Genomic DNA, 25,151 nt, shown 5'->3' on the forward strand with positions numbered 1-25,151 from the left:
CAGTTTATTTCAAGTTTATCTGAAATACAGAGTGACATTCACAAATCTTGACTAATTATATCATAATTTGTATCATTTGGAGGGGTGAAATGAAATCTAATGCTAAATTCTAATGCTAAAGGTACCACTTGGAAGAAATCCACAGTGGGAATCAGAAAATATTTTGGAATAGCCAATAATGAAAATACTACATATCATGACTTGTGTGATGCAGCTGAAGTCTTGCTTTGAGAAAGGTGTGTGGACCTAACTAAATATCCTGGAAAAGAAGTAAGGCTGAAAATCAATAAGCCAAGTAGCCACCTCAAGAAGTTCAAAGAAGACTGGCATATTAAACACAAGAAAAATAGAAACAGAACATAATAAAGAGCAAACACTATAAAGACAGAAGAATCAGAAAAGTCCAAAGTTGCTTTGTTTAAAAATGTTAACAAACTTGATAATCCCCCGGTAAAATGAAAAATATAAAAGGAGAAGGTGCGTGTAACTAATATTAAGAATGAAATACAAGGCTTGACTGCAGATAATAAGAGGTATTTTGAATACTTTTTTGCCCAGTAAATTTAGGTGAAATGGAAAAATACAGTCCATCAAAATAAATAGCAGAATCACCTGGAGAACTTAAAAATCCTATCATGCTCAGGCCCCACTGCTGGAGATTAGTCTAGGTTGCGTTCTAGGCATTGTTGTTGTTTTTTAACCTTCAGATAATTGTAATGTGCAGCTAGAATGAAGAACCACTAATTTAAAAGGTAAATATGGGCCTCTGAATATTTCTGTGTTATACAGTGAATTCATTTGGTCATTCTTTTTCTTCGCCCCTATAGCCCAAGATTTCTCTACCTGTGGCCAAATGCTCGTGTCTCAGTGATGGGAGGAGAGCAGGCAGCTAACGTGCTGGTGACAGTAGCAAAGGACCAAAGAGCACGGGAAGGGAAACAGGTAAATGCCATTTCTCCTCTGTCTCTGGGTTTGGCTTTCACCAGAATACCGTGGAGCCAGGGAGCAGCACAGTCAAGACCCCTCCAAGTTTGTGGGTAGAGTTCCAACAGGCAGAGCTTGGCTTTACCTAGAAGATGGTGACCTGGAAGTTGTTTAGCAACCTAGACTTAGACATTCTCCCTCTCTCTTTTTAGAGTCATTTCATTTGAAGTACCGTCTCATGGTAATTTACAAATTTTTCAGATTCTCCAAGAAAACACTTCCAAAACACTGTCTGTGGGTGCCTGAGGCATAAAGATATTTGATTCTTAGTCATTTGCATTTAGTGAGATTTAAATAAATCTGACTTACATCTTTGATTTTATGCCCTAAAGTGGCAGAATTCTGTTTTCTATTTTACTTTTAGATTGTTGTTAAGGATACCTTGAGTGGGAGGGCCCAGACATCTAATGAGCATAGAGTACCATTATTATATTACACTGTGTGAAAATAAAGTGAAGAAGGGTGGACAGGGTACTGGAAGCTTAGTGAAAAGCAAATCTGCAAGTGGCTGCTTTTAAAATGAATTCTTTTGTTTGTGTTTCTGTTAGATATTTGTCTGGAATTTTGCATTAAATTTTATTATAACTTGTAACTATTTTGTAAGCACCAAGCCTTAAAATGATCAGTGTATGTCCCTGAAGTTGCTTAGGTGCACTGTCTCATCATAACAAGGCATAACACAGAGGAGGCCCTACCTTTGCAAGCTCTCAGTCCTGTCATTTAGTGATTGATCATCTGGTGGAGTCGGGCTAATGTAAAGCCAGAGCATGGTTCCTGCCTCCTTGAATGTTGAATGCATCCCACCCATGCCTCACATCCCAGCTATCTTCTCCAAGCAGTTGTAACTCTGTAGACTTTAATCGAGGTTTCAGATTCACTTTAGTACTGACTAGTATCCAAGCAAAAGGAGAGCTTTACTTTTATGTGTATATAGGGAGGAGTGAGGGAGTAGGAGATACGAAATTCTACCTGGTATTTTGAAGATACGTCTTGAACTCTAGCCCAGCACGGTGATCTCTTATTGATTAATTTGTTATACAGATACATGAATTCATGTATTTTTATATATGGAAGTACAAGATTTTAATGGTTCTCCTTCCAAATTCTTGACCTATAAATGATGTTAAACCTTGGAAGTACATTAAAAAAGGTTGGGTTTATTTGAAATAAATCATTTATTTTTGGTGTGGAATATTTTTTAAGTTGAAAATACTTTTCAGGGTTTCAAAATTAGTTTGCATAAAGATTTTTATGTCTGAATTAATTATCGCTTGTTTCTGGCAATACTGATGGGCAAGCCATTTAATTTTTAATTAGGGAAAAATATCTCTCAACTATCTGGGAAATTGAAGAGGTTATTTAAGATGTGGTTGATGTGTTTTATGCTTATTGCTTTAAGCTTGAAATGTTTAAAATTTTGGCTATTTGGAATGAAAATCCTCTACTTTTTCACCTTCTTAGACAGAAGCTGCTAAATGTATTAATGCTCTTTTGTTATATCATATAATTCATATCCATTGCCGTACCCTGCTGGGATATGTGATAACCTTGGTTTTGACCTTACATTAAACAGACAGGATGTTGATTCTGATAAGGGAGATATAACGGTGCACTAATTTGAAACTTGTGTCTCAGGGGAGATGATGTTTGTTAAAGTATCACTTGTAATCTATACATCACTGTGCAGATGTTGGTTGTAATATTATCATTCATGAAATCTGTTGCCCCCTTTCCTTGAGATTCTCTTGAGTGGGTCTGTTTTTCCACTGCAGTGGACTTACTCATAGTCCCTTTTCTTTCAGTTCTCCAGTGATGATGAAGCAGCTTTAAAAGAGCCCATCATTAAGAAGTTTGAAGAGGAAGGAAACCCTTACTATTGCAGTGCAAGGTGGGAGCCAGAGAATAATTAACTCCTTAATGGGCACATCCTGGCAGTCAGGACAGCAGCTTTTCAGAGACCTGAGCAATTGGAATGGTCCAGCCTTCCTGAGAAAGAAAGAGTAATGTTTGGACACACTTAATTTTGTACTTTTGTCTCTTTAATGGAAGTGCGTGCTGCTGAAATGCTGCCACTTCTCCCAGGTGGGGCTGCGGATCCCCCACCATTGGTCTGATTCTGCCCCTCTCCCCCCCTTCCCTTCCTAGTTGAAGTATCCGAGGCCTGGAGGAGCACTGTAGCCAGAGATGGACCACACTGGGGCTGGGGCTGGGAAGTTAAGAATTATAATCCAGGCTATGTTACTTTCAGGAATTAGTTCTGCAGTGATTTTTGTTTAACATATGGATTCCTGTTATACCTCTCTCTGAATATTTTGTTTTCACCCCATTTTAAGCATGAGATTGGTTGAACACTTACTGACACTTGTTAACAAGTGTGCTTGTGCATTCAGAAGGTGATTAGTCATAGCCAGGGTCCACGTGTCAACACCACCCAATTACCTCACACACCATTGCAGCTCTTGTTCTGTCTGTTTCTTACACCACTTAAATGAGGTGATAAATTATCACAGCTGTTCCTGCTGAGACTTATGTGTGCTTTCAGACCTCTTTTTCCAACAACTTTAATGTTCTTCACTCTGAAGAATGATTTAAACTTCATGTCTTTCTTTTATCCCTCAGGCAGATTGGTAAAAAGAAAAAGACTGTGTCTTTTAACGTTAGGTTATGCTGTGACTTATGCTATTTACTGGTGAAGGCAAACTGGAGAGGAGGGAGAAAAGAAAATCAAAAGTTAAAATCCATTTCAGTCATTTTGAAGGCATCTTTTGTGGTAGGCACTGCTCCTGATGTTGGGGGTGGAGGTGGGTGCAAAGATGGAGCATACTTATTTTCCAAAGCATAATTAGGTTCAAAATTCAAATAATACCACTTGGGAGTTTTAAAAAGCCTGTTTTGCTTTTTGTTAGTATGTGCTTTTGCAAGCAAATGTACAGGTGTATTTTGTTGTGGTTGGTCATTGATTTATTAAATTAAGAACAAAATATTTCATAGTCTTTGATTTGAGAAATACATGTTGTTTTTACTATCACTTAGATAGGCTTATATAGTAGCCAGTAGATGCAAAGGGGAAATAGAAAACCATATAAAAGGTTAAAGAGAAAATATACATCTTAAGCTTCACCGATAGTTTTTCGTTTGTTTTTATGTAAGACTTTGACTGAAATTCACAAGGACAGTCGAAATATTAAACTTTGAAAAATAGCTTATTTTATGTGAGCCATTGATTTGTTTTTCAGCCCTGGCTAAGTCATTGCTTAAGACTGAATCTTTCATTATTTCCATACTTACATTATTATTCTTTTTAATGGATTATACTCAAAGACAGGAGAGCAAATGACCCAGATGGACTTATCTTTGGAAATTAATATCGAAAAACAGTAAGGTTTTTCTGTTAATTTGGAGATGTTTAACCCTTCTATGGAAACAGTTGGTAGCATGCACACACCAGCTTTCTTTCAAAGATGAAAGGATTTTTATGCCAGCTTATGGCACTGTCCTTGGGTTTAATAAATCTCAGCTTAACAATGATGGGGGAGGGCATAGCTCAGTGGTAGAGGACATGCTTGTTAGCATGCATGAGGTCCTGGGTTCAATCCTCAATAGCTCCATCAAATAAATAGACCTTATTACCCCCCAAAAAGCCAAATAAACAAACAAACAAACAAACAAAAAAATAAAAAAAAACCAATGAAATTCTGTGGTCTGTTTAAGCATTAACGTGGCTGTTTAGGCTTTTCTGTCTTTTCAGAGAGCACTGTCATCATCTGCTACTGTAACCTCCTATGTTTTTCTTAATTCTCATGTTACATTTACAGTATGCCAATTTTCTTCTGCCCAGTTGTTTATATAGCCAAACTTAGTATGACGTTTGATTAGGGCCTCTTACCTGGAGCAGCCCCGGCACCATCATGCTTGCTGTATTACTCTGCTGTAGGCTTCAGAAGGGAGTGTAATCAATTGACCTGGTTACAAATTACAAGAGTAATTTTTTTTATTGGCTGTTGATACTTCAGGATCCCTATTATGAATGTTTTATGAGCAAAGATTTGATTCATGGTCTGTTAATACAAGTATGGTTTAATAATTGATGCTATGTCCAGATACTGAAGGCAGTTTGTTTAAAGAAAGCAAAACTGCCACCTACTAATGACCTTTAAAAAACAATTATTTCCTTCTCATTTTTCTTTATAAATTTGAGGCTGTCCTTGAAAAACAAAGATGTTTACTTAAAAGTTTCTTCTCAAAGTAGTTTAAAGCTATTATTTGTTTTCTGAAGGTGTTTATTTTATTAATAAAAATGTACAGAAATCTATTTAATGATTTTCATAATTTCTTAAGAGTTTAGGAGTTTGGGGGAATATACCTTTTCCAGTAGGGACTTTGGTGGGAGACTATTACCTGGGTTTATGTGGCTCTTCATAATAACAGCAGTAATGTATCAAGTTGACTTGTATGCTTGTGTGGGCAAAGGAGGGACTGGAAAGTTTTTGCTGAAATAAATAAAAATATTTTAAAACCAGGGATTATTTTGAGGTTTCTTGTAGTAAGCTGTTCCTAAAGCCATAAACTTGATTTGACATTTTGTGGGATCCTGAGACAAAAGTCATGTTATTTTTCTTTCTCTCTCCCACCCCTCTCTTGAACTTGGTCTCTGTTGTGAGACTATAGTACATAGAAGCTAATCAGTAGGTCCATATATTACCCGAAGAAAAACATCCTAGGTACTTTCAGGCATAGCGTATGTAATTGGTGGTTTCGTGGTGAATTCCTAATGACTCACTTTTTGTTTTTTTTATCAGGCTGTGGGATGATGGGATTATTGATCCAGTGGACACCAGGCTGGTGCTGGGTCTCAGTCTTAGTGCAGCCCTCAACGCACCAATCCAGAAGACTAGCTTTGGCACCTTCAGGATGTAATTGGAATGTAAAGCATCTTCCACTGGACATGTACTAAAAATTAATAATTAGTAGCCTTAAAATTTTCAACTTTTTCAACATGTGGCTATTACAGTAAACTTGTTTTAACACAGTGCATTGTACTTTTCTACCTTAAAAAATGTCAGTGAAGATATTTATTTCATGACCTTCAATTCCTTGTAAATTTTCTCAGAGAAACTTTTCTGTAGCTTAGCTTTACCACCCATAAAAGAGACTAACTTAACAGTTATCCTTTTAAAACCATAAGTAGTATGAAAAGTTCTGTAATCTGTAAATTCCAGGTATTGTTGAGATTATTAACATAAAGTTGTGTTTCCACTGAAGAGATTGCTTTGCTGATTATGCATGGTGATTTTTTAAATGTACTTTAAAAAAATCAATTACTTTTCCCTCCAGCCACTGTCCTCCGCTTCCATAATTGGCAGACTTCTTGCTGTCTGCACTGTGGGCTCTATTTCCTACCTGTCCTCTCCTCACCCTCTCGCTTTCTGGCTTCCTCTGCTAACAGCCCTCTCCAGGGTCACTATTGACCTCTATGTTGCTGAAACCAGGGGGCTTCTTTCCGACTTTTATCTGATTTAATTCTCTGGGTCATTCACATCAGTCAGACACTTCCTCCTAGAAATGCTGTCATTAGCGTCCATGACTAACGCTCTAGGTTTCCTACTAACCTCCTTGGTCATTCTCTTCCAGTTTTCTTTGCAGGCCCCACATCCTCTGCTGAGTCCTCCTTCCCTTCACCATTTGTCTTGATTTTTCACTGGTAGTATGTGAATACTTTTCTTATTCTAAAAGACACATTCATTGTCTTTTAACTGTGGTAAAATGTATATAACATAAAGTTTACCATTTTAACCGTTTTTAACTGTGCTGGTCTGTGACATTAAGTACACGGAACATTGTTGTGTAACCATCACCACTATCCATCTCCAGAACTTTTCATCATCTGAAACTGAAACTCTGTTATTGAACAGTAACTCCTCATTCCCTCCTCTCCCTGGCTCTGGCACATCTCCTTTTTCTTTCTTTCTTTTTTTAAAAATTGAGATATAATTGAACATAACACAATATTAGTTTCAGGTATAAACATAATGATTCAGTATTTGTATATACTGCAAAATGATCACCAAAATAAGTCTGGTTACCATCCATCATCATACAGAGTTACAAAGTTTTTTTTTCTTTTTTTCTTCTGATGAGACTTTAAGTTTTCTTGCCTAGCAAATTTCAAATATGCACTACAGGATTATTAATTGCAGTTACCATGCTGTACATTACATCCCCAGGACTTATTTATTTTATAACTGGAAGTTTGTACCTTTTGACCCCCTTCACTTATTTTGTCCATTCCTACCCCTCTCTTTTCTGGTAATCACCAATCTGTCTATGAGCTTGGTTTTTTTTTGTTTTGCTTTGTTTTGTTTTTTGGTTTCCAAATATAAGTGAGATCATATGATATTTGTCTTTCTCTGTCTAACTTACTTCATTTAGCATAGTGACCTCAAGGTCCATCCATTGTTGTTGCAAATGGCAAGATTCCGTTCTTTTTTATGGCTGAATATTATTCTTCCTCATTCTTTTTTTTTTTAAACTTTTTTTAAATTGAGTTATAGTCAGTTTACAACGTTGTGTCAATTTCCAGTGTAGAGTACAATTTTTCAGTTATACGTGAACATACATATGTTCATTGTCACATTCTTTTTCGCTGTGAGCTACCACAAGATCTTGTATATATTTCCCTGTGCCTCCTCATTCTTAAATGTATGTGTTTTTCATGGCTTGATTTATTCTCACTGGTTGAGTTTAGCCCTTCTTACGGCTTCAGTTGCCATCTAAATGGAGATGATCTCTGTATTGACAGTTGTTAATATAGTTCTCCCCTGAGCACCAGACCGGCATAATTGAACAGGTCTGAGGAACCTGGATTCAGTTATCAAGTTCTATCGATTTTGCCTGTTAGCTCTTAAATTCCCCCTCTATTTTTATCTTGTACACAGGCCTTAGAAGTGGTCTACCTGCAACCAGTCTTAACCTATTCCAGTCTCTCCATCACTCTGGAATGAGGATGGCCTTCTAAAGTGCACATCTGTCCTGCTGCTCCCTTACTGACATCTTTCCCTGGTTCCTTGTAAAAGTGCAAACCCCTAATGCCCTCCATGGATCTTGGTCATCACCTTTTCAGTCTCATCTCCTTGACTCCTCTTTTCACACTTGGTGCTCCACCCGTTCGAGACTTTTTCCAGTTCCTTGAACCTACAAAGTCCCACCCACCCATCCAAGCCTCTATCAGTTTCCCTCTGCCTGAACTGTTCTTTTCTCCCTTCTTAAAATACTTATCTCTTTGTCTTTGTGATTTGCCTGGGCTGGGTTAGACACTTACTGTGTGCTCCTGTAGAGCACCATCTACTTCCTGTCACTCCCTCTGTCTTAATCTGTTATAAGAAATATAAACATTTCTTTAATAGTGTCGTCCTGCTCTATAGAATGTGAGCTCTGTGAGAGCAGGGATCCTCCTGTTTGGCCTAAATTTCCAATTCCTGGCACTTATAGGTGCTCAGTTATTTGTTGAATGAATGAAAAGTCCCTGTCTTAATTGTGTCGTCAGGCCACATCATTTTAAAATTAAGTGATATATGATTTAATACAACTATCAAATGCTTTCCTAATAAAATTAATTCAAACATTTGTGTGTGTGATGTTCAATTTAGGCTGCATTGTGTATCAAAAGTCAGTTTAGTTTTTTGAGCTGTTCACAGATAGATGACCACAGTTCAGGGGTGAGGCATTTTGAGAAGAATGTTTGAGGAGGTCACGGGGAGGATGTGACCGCCAGTTGACCCCTGACCCGGAACCGGCTGGTCGTTGGCTCCTCCCCCTCCCCGACCGCCGGCCATTGCCGTAGCTTGAAGAACGCCGCCTTGAGGGAGGAAGGTGTTGGGACCGTCTGGACTGAATACGTCACTGAACCTCGCTAAGGCCTCTCTGTAAACTTTTAAGAGCCTGGTGGGCAAATGCGGTGACCTCGTCTCGCGGCCGCGTCTAACCTCGAATGTGAGTTCGCCGCTTATTACACCTGCCACCTCACAACCTGGAGCGGCCGCCTCTCCTCCGTCTCTTCTGGTCCTCCGTGTGTGGGGCTAGTTTGCCAGCCCACAAAGGAAGACAGTAAGTATTTTAAAATAGTAAATTATGTTACATTTTCAGTTAAAATTTACATCCATGTCAGAAAACTTTTTAAAAAATCAAGACTAGATGGCTTTCCGTTGATGGGAGCCATCAACACGTCAAAGATTCATGAATATTTTACGAGTATTTTTACCTTTCTCCGTTTAGGAAGGTCATGGTTATTAATAACACCACACTTAAAATAATTAAAGTTATTTTGTATAGTTTATCCAATAAAAAAACATTTATAATGCTCTACCAAAATAGGCAGCGTTTTTTGTCTGCCTGCCCTCCCAGCTTTATTTACATGTAATTGTCATACATTGTGTAAATTTAAGATGTAAAATGTGATGATTTGATACACTTACATATTGTGAAGTGGTTACCACAATATGGTTACTTAACACAACCATCACATCACTTAACTGATTTTTTTGTAATGAGAATTTTTTTTAACATTTTGGTTATTATAAATGTGAATTTCAGTCAGGATATATGAGTAACTTAAAGACTAACTATATTTCTTAAAATTCTTTATTAGCCTTTTTGGACACTTAATAAAAAATAGACAAAATTACTTCTGTTTCTTAGTTTTCAAGAAAAATGTTTTCAAATGAGAATTTGTCAAAGTATTTTTTTCTGCACTAGCAAAAGGCACTGTTGAATGTGCAAGTGAAAAATTGATTACTTACCAAATGTGCATGCTTACATGCAAGGCAAAACTAGAGAGAGGCTGTTTATTACCTTTACAGGGGCAGAAGCATGTTTTTGAATGATTTTATTAATAAGACTTTTTTGGCGAGGAGGTCACATTGTTCCTGTTCTGAAATGTATTGATAACGGTGTTCTGGAAGGATGGTTGTTGACTGCTTTGGCCAAAGCTGGTTTTTACTGATCTTTTAATGATTGGTTCTGAAATTCAGTATTTAGAAAAATGGCAAGAAAATGAACTAGATACTCATGGCCTCCTGTCATTTATAACATTTCTCTCTAAATGTTACAAATTAGATACAACTAATATTTAATGAAGACATAGGCTTTTATTATTTTGACAAAAACACCTTTCCACAAAACACTTAAAAATAATTTTTTATTTAATGTGCCTCAAATTCTCTTGTATCTGGAATCAGGAGGCTAAAGATATGATTGTTCTCAGAGCTCAATGAAATTTCTGTCTGCCTTTGATTTTTCTAGGCAGACGTACATTCCAAATGAGGAGGCTTATAATCAAGGTGACTTATATTGACTGTCCACTCTGGGGTGCTTTTGAAAGGGCCCTACTCCTCATAATTACACTGGATACGGGTGTGAGCCAGGACTGACCTGGCTGATTGGGACATGTGGTTGCTCTGTCTGTAGCTCGCTATCGTGGACTGAGTGCTGATGCTACATGTCAGATGTTGATAATTCTTACAAGCCAATATTCCAGATAGCTACTTTGTGGCTTTTTAGTGACTTAAAACAACACAGAATTGTTCACCTGTAGTTCTGCAGGTCAGAAATCTAAAACCAAGATGGCAGGGCTGCATTCCTTCTGAGGATTTGAGGAGAAAATCCGATTCCTTGCCTGTTTCAGCTTCTACAGGCTGTGTGCCTGCTTTGTAAATTTTAATAGAGGTTTCAGTATGATAAACACATGATATGTGTTAGCATTCTAAAGAGCCATTTAATTGACTCATGAAGAGAGTTTACCATAGGCCGGGGGCGATTTGATTTTCTGTGGCAGCCAGCATTTCCGTATGTTTGGCAGCTTTTTCTTTGACAAAGAGGACCCAGGTCGCAGGTGTGTACTTCTCCTTATGTTAAGGTAGGGCAATGACTCAGGGAGAACAGGGTCTTAGAAGGTAGAGGCTTAAAAGAGAACTTACTGTGGGGAAAACATGACAAGAACTGCTTATTAGAAGTAAGCTAGGGAAAAAATTGATGTGTAATTCTGCAAGAGTTAATTGTAAGAAGTGAACAAGTAGAATTTTGGAGAACTTAGACTAATACTAAGAGGTTTCTGTAGGAAATGTATTTGACATTTTCAACCATAGCTCTATTCATCACATTCCTATAGCTTAGGATAATTAAAAGTAGCTTTTGTTTAAAACTTATTTGTAATAAAAAAAATCCAGCAACATTATTTGTAGAAAATTTAGAAAGACAGTGAAGAAAATAAAGTGAAAATTCTCCATAATTCCGTCACCTAGAGATAACTGCTGCTGTTACTATTCTTTTGTATACTGTTCTCTTTTTTCTATCTGTAGGAAATCTTTTTCACACAGAAGGTTATTCTGAAATCTACATTTTCACTTACGTATTGTAAATGTGTTGACATGTTTTCATGTTATTTAATATTTCCTCTAATAATTTTGATGTTACATGATATTACATTGTATAGTGCTATTTGATTTAACCACTCCCTTAATTGTTAGACACAATTTGTTTCTGGTTTCCCATTAGAATAGATAATGCTGCAATACATACCTTGTAGTTTCTTTACATGACTAATTATTTTGTTAGTACAAATTTCTCAAAGTGGTATTGTTGGATCAAAGTGTTTGTAGAATTTTAAGGCGTGTTGCTAAATTCTGCCTTATTAATGTACAATGGTACAAATATTCCTGGATATAATGATGACCCTGGTGCTTTTGGATACTGAAATAGCTTCCAGTAGAATTAAACTGTTTATAAGACAAGTGTTTCCTTTAATTTTTTAAAAGTTATGTCTAGGTAACAGTGTCACATCAGTCACAAGTTGTGAAGGCTCAGAATAAATGCATGGGAGGCAACATGATCATGGATAGAACCCTAGATTGGAAAGAACACTAGACTGAGAACTGGGAGAAGACCAGCTTAGTCCTAGTTCTACTACTAAAAAGTTGTATTTGAGGAAGTTGGGAGGGGACCAAAGTCAGTCTCTCTGACCTGGTACTAGTTGTTTTCTTTCTTTTTCTAGATGCTCAAGTTTTCTTTCCACCTGCTTATGTCCCCTTTTTCTGCCCCAGTTGCCACTGGGCTGAGGGGGCAAGGATTTGAGGGAAGGGAGGTCTTAGAAGGTGGGGATTTAACTGGCAAACTTCTTGAAGAGAAAACATAACCAGAACTAATTATTAGAAGTAAACTGGAGTGAAAGATTAAAAAAAGGCATGCTAAGAGCTTTTGAAATTCTACACATAAGTATTCACTAGATGGCTTGGTGAGAGTGATGGTGGAAAAACGTTTAGCTGGATGATGATGCATTCTTCAGCTTTGTCAGTTTATTTTATCCAAATGAACAAACATTTACTGAAGGCCTACTGTGTGTCTGGCTTTGGGATGGGATACAGAGATAAGCCCAGCATGGCCCCTGTCCTCGTGCAGCAGTGAGTCAGTGACTTGAGAGGGTCTTTTCACCTGTTCAGTACCTCTCCAGGTCCTCTTGCTAACTGCAACCTACATTCTCATTTGGGAACTACGCCTCTCCTGTGTGATCTTGGTGAGTGTGTTGAGCAAAGAGCCATGGTCCCTAGCTGAGATCTGGGCACATGATCGAGGCTTGGCTGGAGAGACTGACTCTCCAGTGTTTTGACTCTTGAGCGGAGGGACAAAGATAGAAGATGACTGGCCCTGAGTTGTTCTAGGGGACTTGAAGAGGCTGCTTGCTCATTCTTGCTCTGGGCTCCCTGGTGCTACCCTAATTACTGGACATTGCAAGCCTTGGGTATCTGGGCATCCTGTATTCTTGCAGCAATCTTTTAAGAAAATTTGCCAGTCAGGCTCCAGTGCTCTGCAAGCACTAATTGGTAGCATGTTCTGCAAGTCAAAGGTTAAAATAAATTCCTCTGTATTTTCAAGCTTGGTGGAAGATTAACTGCCTACACTAAAAAACAAAAAACAAAAAACAAACAAAGACTTTTCAGAAATGAAACCACTGTAACATTGAAACTAAGTCAAAACAATAATGTAGAATGGATCAAAGACTTAAACATAAGACAAGATACAATAAAGCTCCTAGAAGAAAATATAGGGAAAACATTATCTGACATACATCTCAAAAATTTTCTCCTAGAAGAAATAAAAGCAAAAATAAACAAATGGGACCTAATGAAACTTACAATCTTCTGCACAGCAAAGGAAACCATAAGTAAAACAAAAAGACAACCTATGGAATGGGAGAAAATCTTTGCAAATGAAACCGACAAAGGCTTGATCTCCAGAATATATAAGCAGCTCATACGACTTAATAAGAAACAACCAAACAACCCAATCCAAAGATGGGCAAAAGACCTGAACAAGCAATTCTCCAAGGAAGACATACAAATGATCAATAAGCACATGAAAAAATGCTCGATATCACTAAATATCAGAGAAATGCAAATCAAAACTACAATGAGGTATCAAATCACACCAGTCAGAATGGCCATCATTCAAAAATCCACAAATGACAAGTGCTGGAGAGGCTGTGGAGAAAGGGGAACCCTCCTACACTGCTGGTGGAAATGCAGTTCGGTGCAGCCATTATGGAAAACAGTATGGAGATTCCTCAAAAGACTAGGAATAGACTTACCGTATGACCCAGGAATCCCGCTCCTGGGCTTATATCCAGAAGGAACCCTACTTCAGGATGACACCTGCACCCCAATGTTCATAGCAGCACTATTTACAATAGCCAGGACATGGAAACAGCTTAAATGTCCATCAACAGGTGAATGGATAAAGAAGATGTGGTATATTTATACAATGGAATACTACTCAGCCATAAAAACCGACAACATAACGCCATTTACAGCAACATGGATGCTCCTAGAGAATGTCATTCTAAGTGAAGTAAGCCAGAAAGAGAAAGAAAAATACCATATGAGATCGCTCATGTGTGGAATCTAAAAAACAAAATCAAAAAAACAAAGCATAAATACAAAACAGAAATAGACTCATAGACATAGAATACAAACTTGTGGTTGTCAAGGGAGTGGAGGGTGGAAAGGGATAGACGGGATTTTAAAATCGTAGAATAGATAAACAAGATTATACTGTATAGCACAGGGAAATATACACAAGATCTTAAGGTAGCTCACAGAGAAAAAAATGTGACAATGAATATATATATGTTCATGTATAACTGAAAAATTGTGCTCTACACTGGAATTTGACACAACATTGTAAAATGATTATAAATCAATAAAAAATGTTAAAAAAGATAATGTAGACAGAATAGTAAACTGAGGGTATTGACCCTTAAAGACACAGCATTCAAAGGAGGGATGTAACTTCCCACCACCATCAATAGTGAGACTGGATCATGTGTTCAAATTACCACAATGGAAACTCAATTTATTGCAACTTTTTGATTACTGAAATACATCATAAGCAAGATTTTAAGTTACTTTTAATTGGCAATCTGGTTTAAGAATCTGACAGTCTTCCATTGGGGATAGTTTAAAAACAACCATACCAAGAGACAGAAAGTAGAACTAAGTGACTTCTTAAGGCACCTTAAGTGACCTTTGGGGTAGCCTTAAGACTACTAGTGCTGGTATTGTATGAAAGGTAAATGGATTGTCCATAATCCTTTTTGAAATGTAAGTTTTTTGCATTTATTTATTTTTGACTGTATATATATATATATATATATATATATATATATATATATTTTTTTTATTGAAGTGTAGTCAGTTTACAATGTTGTGTTAATTTCTGGTGTACAGTATAATGCTTCAGTCACACGTGAACATACATATATTCATTTTCATATTTCTTTCACAGTTACTGTAAGATATTGAATATAGTTTCCTATGCTGTATACTTTGCATTTATTATATGGATGTTTGCAAGTATTTGTGAGGCTCCTGTTTTTAGTTTGGAGCTATTGGTATTTTAATTTAATTTTATTCCTACTTTGTCTTGACTTTAATGCGGCCTGTCTTCTAACCTTCTCTTTCTACCACAAGGGATATAGGAAAGGTAACTAGAGGATCAAGTTCCTAGAACTGAGCACTGTAAGTAAAGAAACAATGGAGTCTTCGAACTGTGTCACAATTTAAATCTATACTAGAATGGATTTAGCATTTTGAGTAGGAGACCTAGAATTGCTTGCTGGTCAGAGAGCTCAATTTGGAATCAAGGGATTTGGGTTCTTTCTAGCTGGTGGTACTAACTAGCTGGGCTGGTCTTTCCTTATCTCCTAATGCAGGGGTGGGACTAGATTAGTGGGTTTCAACTCTGATTTCACACTACAATCAGCTGAGGAGGTTTTTTAAAAAAATCCTTGAATCAGAACCTCTGGGGAGTGATGGAATGCTTTTTAAAGCTCCCCATAACTGCCCAGAACTATGGTTCTCAAATTCAGCTGATATCAGAATGGCCTGGAGGGCTTCTTAGAACACAGATTGCTGTGTTTCACCTCAAATTCTGATTCCATAGGTCTGGACTGGACCCCAGAATCTGCTTTCTAACACGTTTCCTGCTGATGTGGATGCTGCTGTTCTGGGGATCTTGCTTTGAGAAGCACTGACCACTCTAAGATTATCTTGAAGTTCCTTCTTAAGTTTTAGGATTCTAAGGTCAATTTCTGCTTTGGTGATATTATCACTCTTGTATGTTTTTGGTTAGATACATTTCTCCCCCTCTCAAATTTTCAGGGTAGGGTGAATTTGTCTTAACTTCTAAGCTAGTGATTCACAGCCTGGGCTGAACATTAGAATCACCTGATGAACTCGGCTTACAAAAAATTCTGATGCCCAGACTGGACTCCAGATAACTAATTCATGCTTTTTTAAAGCTCCCTCAAGTGCTTGCTTCAGCAGCACATATAGTAAAATTGGAACGATACAGAAAAGATTAGCATGGCCCATGCACAAGGATGACACGCAAATTCGTAAAGTGTTCCATATTAAAAAAAAAAAAGGTCCCTCAAGTGACTCCAGTGTACAACCAAGGCTGAGAGTCACTTCACAGAGTAAAAGGTTAGATTGGGAGATTTTAAAATGGAGCAGCCGTTCATCTCAAGACACTTCCATAAATTTAAAATCTTAAATTTTAGACTGTATATACATTTTTTAAAGGTATAACTCACAACCCAGATAAAAATTTGCCTTATTTTGACTTCTGTATGTACCTCATTTTAGGCTAATTGCTGAAAGTGGTTGCTGATAGCTAAAAGTTTCTAGTGAGATTTATTCAAGGTGATGGAAAGAAATAAGATCAGAGCAAAAACAAACAAGTCAAAACAGGAGAAGTAGTCTACATAATGGGCCTTAAAGCAGCTGACATTTTGCTTCCACAGAATTGTTTTCTGAGTCAATTCTTTATGCCCTGGTGCCTTTGTTGTAACATCTTAGTGAGTTAAACAGAGGGTTTAAGTCTCTGAGGACTTCTGTTAGTTCCTCACTCCCAACCAACCGTAGCTAGATAAAAAGGGGAATATTCATCAACATGGATGATTGATAACTTGAAATACATTTGAAACATTTTTATTGTGGCAAAATATACATAAAATTTTTCCATTTTAACTATTCTTAAGTGTGTGATTCAGTGGTATTAGGTATATTCATATTGTTAAGCAACCATCACCACCATCTATCTCCAGAACTTTTTCATCATCCCAGACTGAAGCTCTGTATTCATTAAAAAATAACTGCCTATTCTTCCCTTTCCCCCAGGCCCTGGTAATAGCTATTCTATTTTCTGTCTCTGTGAATTTGCCTGCTTTATATACCTTATGTAAGTGGAATTATAGAATACTTGTTCTTTAGTGTCTGGCTTATTTCACTTAGCATAATGTCTTCGAGGTTCATCCAGAGATTATTTTTGATCAGTTATACTCATGTCACAATTGAATTAGGTCCTTAAAGGTATCAACCTCATTTCAATTAAAAACTCACACAGGATAGAGAACACTCCTATTTCCCTGGAGCCTTTAGGCAGTCCATTGGGATGGGCTGAGGCAGTATACATTTAGTCCTGCCCTCCTAGTTGCTCAGTCCAGACACCTGAATGTCATCATTATTCTCCCCTCTTCCTTACTCTGACATTCTTATTCTTGCCCAATAAATATTACTGATTCTACCCCTCAATAGCTCCCTAAATCCTCCTTTATCACTGAACTAACCTCAATTCAGACATCCATCTGTTCTCACTTGGATCAGTATCAGAGCTTTCTAACTGGTCTCCCTGGTTATCACTGCCATACGTCATCACATCATTAATTCAGTCAACGAGTATTGTACAAACATTTCTTATCAGGCACTGAGCTGGCCTCTTAAGTTACAGAGTCTTGTGTATAGCCATTTGAGCCATTTGTCTCAATAAAATAAATCTGGTTATACCCAAGCATGTATGATTCTAGAGCCCAGCTTTTCCCAGTCCACTTACTGCTTTTCAGTAAAAGATGGGATGAAAATTCAGGACTCTTGGTAGGTGAAATCAAGGGGTCAAAATAAGAAGAGGAAATTTAAGAGTAATAAGTACAGAGTCCTACATCTAATTCGAAAGGAAAATCAAGAGCTTATGTATAGAAATGGGGAAACCTGGCTTTGCAGCAGCTCATATGGGAAAAAAAGACCTTGAAAGTTTGGTTATCAGCAAATTTGATATGGGTTAATAGTGTGAAGAGACCCCTTACAAGAGCTAGTCACATTTTAGGCTGCATTAGTTATGGGTCATAATAATGCCTGCTCAAATTTGGGCAGTTCATTGTCTTCAGAACTATAAGCTGTATTCTAGAAAGAATATTAACAAACTAGAAGACGTGCAGGGCAGTGGTTCTGAGGTGTAGAACTGGGCCTTAATTGAACTTGGGGGAGTATATGAAAAACACAGATTCCTGCAATTGATTCTAATGCATATCTTAGGTACCACAGAAATGGAGAATGTGAAGACTGTGATCTGGAAAATATTGAAGGAAGTAGATATTTAACTTAGAGAGAGCTCTATGGGGAGATGTAATAGGTGTTTCCAAAATCTGAAGGATTGCCATTTGAAACTTTAGATAGCAGACTGAGAGGAAGGTATAGAATGATCAGGGAAGAATTTACTAATAATGAGAGCTGTGAGGTTATGAACTAAGCTGTCCCAGGAAAGACTAAAGAGGAGCCCAGATGTCAGGGATGCTGTAGGGCAATAATTCAAACTTTAATGTGCATATGGATTGCCTAGGGATCTTATTAAAATGTAGATTCTAATCTAGTAGGTTTGGAGTAGGGCCTGTAATTCTACATTTCTAACCAGAGTTTCCTGATGCCAGTACTTCTGATCTGTGGACCACATTTTAGCAGAAGGCTGTAGTGAATGCCTACTGGTTGGCCAGATGACTTAGATGATGTCTCAGGGCAGAATGGGTTTTTAGGAAAAACTGGAGTCCTTCAGCACTTTTGGTGTGGCCCATATTTTAATTTGTTTAATTTTTCCATTTCTCTAGAAACTTGGTATTGTAGATGAGTGACCCAAGAGCATGAGCTTCAGAATCAAGTAAACTTCGGTTTGTGTCTTGTCTTCCTCATTACTAGGATTATGAAGCTGGGCAAGTAACAACCTATCTGAGCCTCATTTTCTTCACCTCTGTTGATCTCTCACTGGGTTTTTATGAGCATCTCATGTGTTAATGTATGTACGGTGCTCAGTGTACAGCAGGTGCTTGATAGGTGCTATCTGTTACTGTATTTATTATTCATTTAAACATGCATCAGCTTTGCATTGTTACCCTTCCTACTCCTCCCGTGTTCTTGGCAGATTCTTGAGAGCTCTGCACTTAGAGTGTGCCAGAGGAATCTCAGAGGCCAGGCATTCTCTCAGATTTCTGTGAGATTACTGGAAATACTTTTCTGTGTGTCTCATGTCCTTACTGTTGGCATTTTCTTACCTTCACCTTCTGAAATCAGGATATTTTATCTACTAGATTCTGAACAAAATTACCTTAATATTTGATTTCCTGACCCCATAAGCCAGTTTTTCCATTTAGATGTTATAGTAGATGCTAGTGGATGTCTGTCTGGTGTCCAATCCTCTGTTTTCTCTCCTATAGAACTCTTTTTTTCTTCAGTTATTCATACCTATAAAAGCATTCGTGTGCCTCATGGAAGCCAGTCAGCCTTCAGCTGCATATGGGCCTGCCTGATTTAAAGGTTTCCCCATTCTCTTTCCCAGTGATTGGTTCAGGAGTTGGCATGGAAAGAAGTCTGTAGAGGGGTGGTTCTAGGAGATATTTCTTTGCTCCAAGGAAAAGCCAGAAATTTGATCTCTTACTTTTGGATTTTGTCATGTGGGGAAGTGACTGGCATCTGTGGAGACTTCTTGCTGCCCATCTGAGGATGAAGCTTGACTCTGAGTGTGGCAGAGAAGGATTAAAGGATCTGAGTCCTTGATTATATCACCAGGCCACAGAAGCTCTTCTCTCCTCTCTTCATCCATCCATACTACATAAACATTTGGATAAAATTGGAAATTTTTGATGTTTGGGATTATTTTCATATATGATTTGTAAATTCAGGATCAGTTCAAAGACTGAGGATGTTGACTCTTGATTATCTCCCTCTCCAAGTTTCATCCACAAATGCCAGCAGGGAAGTGGGCATGGAAGTACCTGAGGCATCTGAAGGGTGCCATTCAGATCCTCATTCTATCCACTCCTTTATCCCATGGCCATTAAACCCAGGCATCCACCTTGACTTGTTGGTTTTTAGGGAAGATGTTTTTCTTCTAAACATCCAGATCAGGCCTTAGTACAATAGGGGGCCACATAACTCTTTACACCCCAGGGCAATAATGACAACTGATAGAATAATGAATAAAGGAAAAAGTCTGTGTTAGTGTGCTGTCCTGCTACTTGACTGCTATATGAAGGATTTAGCTTGTGTATTCTCAATGCTGGAACTTGGAATTGCAAGTGAAATAGATCCTGAACTATTCAACTATGAGAACCTTGGGTGTGAAAGGTTCTCCTCTGAATAGTCTTGATACAATCCTGTGCCCCACCCTCTTGTAGCCTTCTGATATACTCTTTATACTTATTTTTTTACATTAAAAAATCTTTATTTTTTCCCAGTTTTATTGAGTACAAGTTACAAATAAAAATTGTGTACATTTAAGGTGTACAGTGTGATGTTCTGATACACATTTGCATGGTTTAAATAATTACCACAATCAAGTTAACATACCTGTCACCTCACATAGCTACCACTTAAGATCTACTATCTTAGCTGATTTCAGGAATACATTATTATTAACTACAGTCACAATGTTGTACATTACGTCTCCAGAGTGCATTTGTTTCTAACTGAAAGTGTGGGCCCTTTGACTAACATCTCCCCATTTCCCCCACCCCTCAGCCCCTGGCCACCACCATTCTACTTTCTGTTTCTGTGAGTCTGACTTTTTTAGATTTCACATGTGAGTGAGATCATATAGTACACTCTTCACGTTGCAGACCGTTCTGACCTTTCTTAAGAACATTTTTTGATCATGCCATTCTCTTGCTTAAATACTTCTGTTGGTTCCCTATCACTTAGGAATAAAATTTAAATGTCTTTCCTTACTGTCCCTCAGTGTCCTGGGCCTGGTGTAAATTCTTTAAGATAAAAAAAAAATCAGGTAATACTTATACATGATTAAAAATGAATAGAACAAGCAGGCTCATAAGAGTGCCCTGATCCACCTTTCTCATCCATCCTTTATTCAGAAAAGCAACCACTTTTTTTTCAGTTTTTTTATTGAGTTATAGTCAGTTTACAATGTTGTGTCAATTTTTGGTGTACAGCACAGTTTTTCAGTCATATATGAATATACATATATACATTTTTATATTCTTTTTTACCGTGAGCTACTACAAGATCTTGGCTATATTTTCCTGTGCTGTACAATATAAACTTGTTTATGTATTCTATATATACCTGTCAGCATCTATAAATCTCAAACTCCCAGTCTGCCCCTACCCAACCCCCTCCACCCTGGGAACCACAAGTTTTTATTCTATGTCTCTGAGTCGTTTCTGTTTTATATTTAAGTTCATTTGTCTTCTTTTTTTTTTTTTTACTTTTTTTTATTGAGTAATAGTCATTTTACAATGTTGTGTCAAATTCTAGTGTAGAGCACAATTTTTCAGTTATACATGAACATCCATATATTCATTGTCACATTTTTTTTTCGCTATGAGCTACCACAAGATCTTGTATATATTTTCCTGTGCTATACAGTATAATCTTGTTTATCTATTCTGCATTTTAAGATCCCAGTCTGTCCCTTCCCACCCCCCGCCCCCTTGGCAACCGCAAGTTTGTATTCTCTGTCTATGAGTCTGTTTCTATTTTGTATTTATTTATTTATTTATTTATTTATTTATTTATTTAGATTCCACATATGAGTGATCTCATATGGTATTTTTCTTTCTCTTTCGGGCTTACTTCACTTAGAGTGACATTCTCCAGGAACATCCATGTTGCTGCAAATGGCGTTATGTTGTCGGTTTTTGTGGCTGAATAGTATTCCATCGTATAAATATACCACATCTTCTTTATTCAGTCATCTGTTGATGGACATCTAGGCTGTTTCCATGTCTTGGCTATTGTAAATAGTGCTGCTATGAACATTGAGGTGCAGGTGTCTTTTTGAAGTAGGGTTCCTTCTGGATGTATGCCCAGGAGTGGGATGAAAAGCAATCACTTTTAATCATTTCTAGTTTATTCTTTTGGTGATATACCTATCAAAAAGCTTGTATTATTTCTTACTTGCTTTTCAACTTTAGAAATCATCCATTTAATTCTTGCTATAATAAGTAAAATTTTGCCTAGCTTACACAGTTGTCCCATCTTTTTCACCTCTCCTCAGTACTGTTATATCATCATAGGGTCATAATCTTTTATGTACAGTTTTAAAATTAAAAAAGCTATGAAATTGAAAGCTTTTTATTTTGAAAGCTTGGTGTCAAAGCCCATTTGCTGACAAGTCCAGTCTCTAAAGTATCTCACGTGTGGTAAATTGTGATGAAGCATCTACAGAGGCAAATATCTCTGGGGAACAAGTGGCTGTTGCCCTTGACCACTGTGGCAGTAATGATGACCACAAAGGATATAGCCTGGGATACTTGGGAAGCTTAGAAGCTTAAATTCTCAGCTCTAGTTATAGAGAACCAGAGAGCTTCTAAGGCAGCCCTAAAAATAACCTCATTTCTTACAGCCACAGAGCCAGTCTTGCTGAAAATGAAACACAAAATTTAACTGAACTCACAGCTTTGCCATGTCTTTTTCATAAGAGTTAGGACATTGAGAAGGAATGAGACCTTAAGACTTGGAAGGGGGACATCTTACGGACTCAGGTAGAGCTTAGAATCTTGGATCCCCAAGTCATACCAAGCTTCTGTTGGTGGTGGAAGCAGGCTACCCTTCTGCATCCAAGAAGACTAGCCTTCTCTAGGTTGACAATTGTAATAATTCTACTTGGGGCAGTTGCTTTAGAAGAGGATGCCTGTTGTCCTCAAGACCCACTCAGATCTCTCCTTGTTGTCATTACATCCATAATTAGGGAGGCAAGCACAAAGTCTGATGTGGGAGGAAATATCAGAAGAACTGAAGTGCTTGCTGCTGTTGAATACATAAAAGACATGAGCTTCTACTGCTTACTGCATCCTTGTTTAACTTGTCTGTTTGGCCTTTGAAGTAATCAGAAGAATCTTGGAGAATGACCATAGATGATTGTATACTTAATTCCAATTTTATCTGCTCTTGCAGGTATGGTGTATATACTGGAGCAAATTAATACAGCCCTGGGCACCTAGTACTCAGATAGTGATCCAGAAAATTCTTTTTTCTCTTTCCAATTTGTAGGTATCACCAGAAGCAATTTATTTTTACCTGAAAGAAACAACAGTATATTTCCTCAGTCTTGCCTCAGGTCTATACCACCTGTCCTGCCCTGCACTCTGTCATAATATAGTCCACCAAAGCCTTGGATATTTTGACATTTCGTGCAACATTTATAATGGACCACTATTTTGATGCCTGTGTTAATTAGATCTGATGAGCAGAAAGTAAAAGGTACTTAGGATGCCTATTGAGACATATATGAACCACAGGGTGGGAGATAAAGCATATGAGCATTCAGGAGTCTGTCTCCTTAGTGAAGTTTCCGGGGGTCCAGTTGAGACAGTTCCTGCAAGGTGAAAAACAGGTTGCTGTATCTTTCATCGTCTGCCCCCAAAACGAGGCACAACACTAGGATGCCTTTTTGGATTTTGGAGGAAACACATTTGAGTATGGTATTTCCACCGTTTGTAACCTTTCAGTGTTGGATGGATAATACATCAAGGGAAGGGTAATGATCTGGTTGCAGAGTCTACCATGCATGGCGTTGTGAGAGAACATTTGCTTGGTGAACTGAATTTCAGCTAATTTCCAGTTAATTCCTGCCCTATTCCTGTTGTCCTTCACACACTCCGAGTTTGGAGCCTGTTGTACGCAGCAGAAGCTGTTGACGCCTAGCACCACCTCCCTGCTGCCCACCTCTGAGTTGGCCTGAAGTCCCAGTTCCTGTAGATACTGATAATTTTCTACCTCAAGTACCTGCCTTTTTCTACTTGGAGGCTTTCTCTGTGGCCAGGAGAGCTTGGCTCAGCATGCAGAGTGGCCTGAAGGTGCTGGAGGTCTAAGCCTCCAGGGACAACCCTCACCCACTGAGGGATGGAATTTGTTGAATAAATACTCAGCTCTGAGGTGCATTACATCCCCACTGAGATCAAGGCCTAATTGCCCACAACTGTCACCTTCAAATTTACATGCACTTTATTGGTTTTTTCTCCCTTTTTCTCCCCCATCTCCTTTATTATGCTTTTTTTGCATCACCTCCCAAATAAACTACCAGTACACAAGTCTTTGTCTTGGGGTCTGCTTTTGGGATACCCCAAGTTTGGATGTCTGTCAAGAGCTCTGTCCTTGGTTGCAACCACTCTGTGCATAGACTGTGGCTTCCTCTTTTCTGCTTCATGAGTCCACACCGTTTCTAGTGCTTTCCACCGTGGTGAATTCTTTTGTGCATCCACTGACGACCTCCTTCCTATATCTTTGTTGTCGTCTTATTCCTTTTGTGCTCCTTTCTGTCATTTTATTAGTGTGTGAAGGGGGTGAGGCGACATATATCCTTGCTTCTGTGGCCTTCTTCAGTCAAAGCCTGCCTCATCTCTTTAACATGACTTCCTATTCTGCCATCATTTGCCCACAATCCCATGGTCATGGAGCCCTCAAATCTGTGTCCCTCTTTCATGCCTTTGCATGTGCTCTCCCCTTGCTTGGAATTTTATTCTTGTTTGACTGGTACATTCCCACTGAACCCTCAGATTTCTGCTCAAATGTCAGCTCTTCTGTTTCATTCCCCCTAAGTTTTCCCTCCTTCTCTAAGCAGTAGTAATTATGAGCTCACAATCTGTCTCCTTTATGTGGTTATATGTTCTTTAAGGGCAAAGGCTGTACCTATTTTTCTAGCACTGTATTCCCAGTACCTGGCACAGTGCCCAGGCTGGCTCATAATAAGTGCTTGATAAATACTTGTTGAATGAACAAGTGAATGTATTCCTTATGGGTAAGAAGGCCAACTTGGCTTGACATGTCAGCACCTAGAATGGGATCTCGTATGAAGATCAGCTCTCCATAGTGACTGCAGGGGAGCTATCTCCAACTACCCTTTGGGGGAAGTGCTTATAGGGTGAACATTTGGGGTAGACAAGGGGAGGCTGGAATGCAGCAGTTTGGTGGCAGGGACGTGAGTAAGAAGTGAAGTTGCTGTGTTTTGTCCCAGTGTTTGTCTACAGTCACCTTGAAATTGGTGCTAAAAATGAGTTGAATTTGTGATGCTTGGTCTTTCACTATTCCTTTACCAGAGGCTGTGTAGTCCAGAGGTGAGGAGCTGGAGCTGAGTCTTGGGTTTAAATCCCCAGCTCTGTCACTTCCTTATTTTGTAATTTGAGGGCAAGTTATTCAAATTCTCTCTGTCCCAGTTTAATTATCTGTTCTAAGGTTCAAGTGAATATCATTTATTTATAATGCATTATTTATTATATTATTATACATATGTATTATATAGTCACTTAGAGCCCAAGCAGAGCACATACTGTTAGATATTAT

General features: G+C 38.1%; 1 protein-coding gene and 1 non-coding gene across 2 annotated transcripts in view; both read left to right on the plus strand.

The window, feature by feature from the left end:
* The window catches only part of MCCC2 (methylcrotonyl-CoA carboxylase subunit 2), a 58,978-nt gene extending 50,371 nt beyond the window's left edge, over positions 1 to 8,607 (plus strand). The window contains exons 15-17 of the mRNA XM_010949314.3: positions 828 to 942; positions 2,787 to 2,872; positions 5,784 to 8,607. Of these exons, the coding sequence (XP_010947616.2) occupies positions 828 to 942; positions 2,787 to 2,872; positions 5,784 to 5,901 (319 nt within the window). The 3' untranslated portion in view covers positions 5,902 to 8,607. The remainder of the gene's footprint in view (positions 1 to 827; positions 943 to 2,786; positions 2,873 to 5,783) is intronic.
* Positions 8,608 to 15,838: 7,231 nt separating this feature from the next.
* Positions 15,839 to 15,945, plus strand: LOC123615137 (U6 spliceosomal RNA). Its single transcript, XR_006722701.1, has one exon. It is a non-coding gene; the product is annotated as a U6 spliceosomal RNA (small nuclear RNA).
* Positions 15,946 to 25,151: the final 9,206 nt, after the last annotated feature.

The sequence above is a fragment of the Camelus bactrianus genome, chromosome 3, assembly GCF_048773025.1.
Source record: "Camelus bactrianus isolate YW-2024 breed Bactrian camel chromosome 3, ASM4877302v1, whole genome shotgun sequence".
Lineage (NCBI taxonomy): Eukaryota > Metazoa > Chordata > Mammalia > Artiodactyla > Camelidae > Camelus > Camelus bactrianus.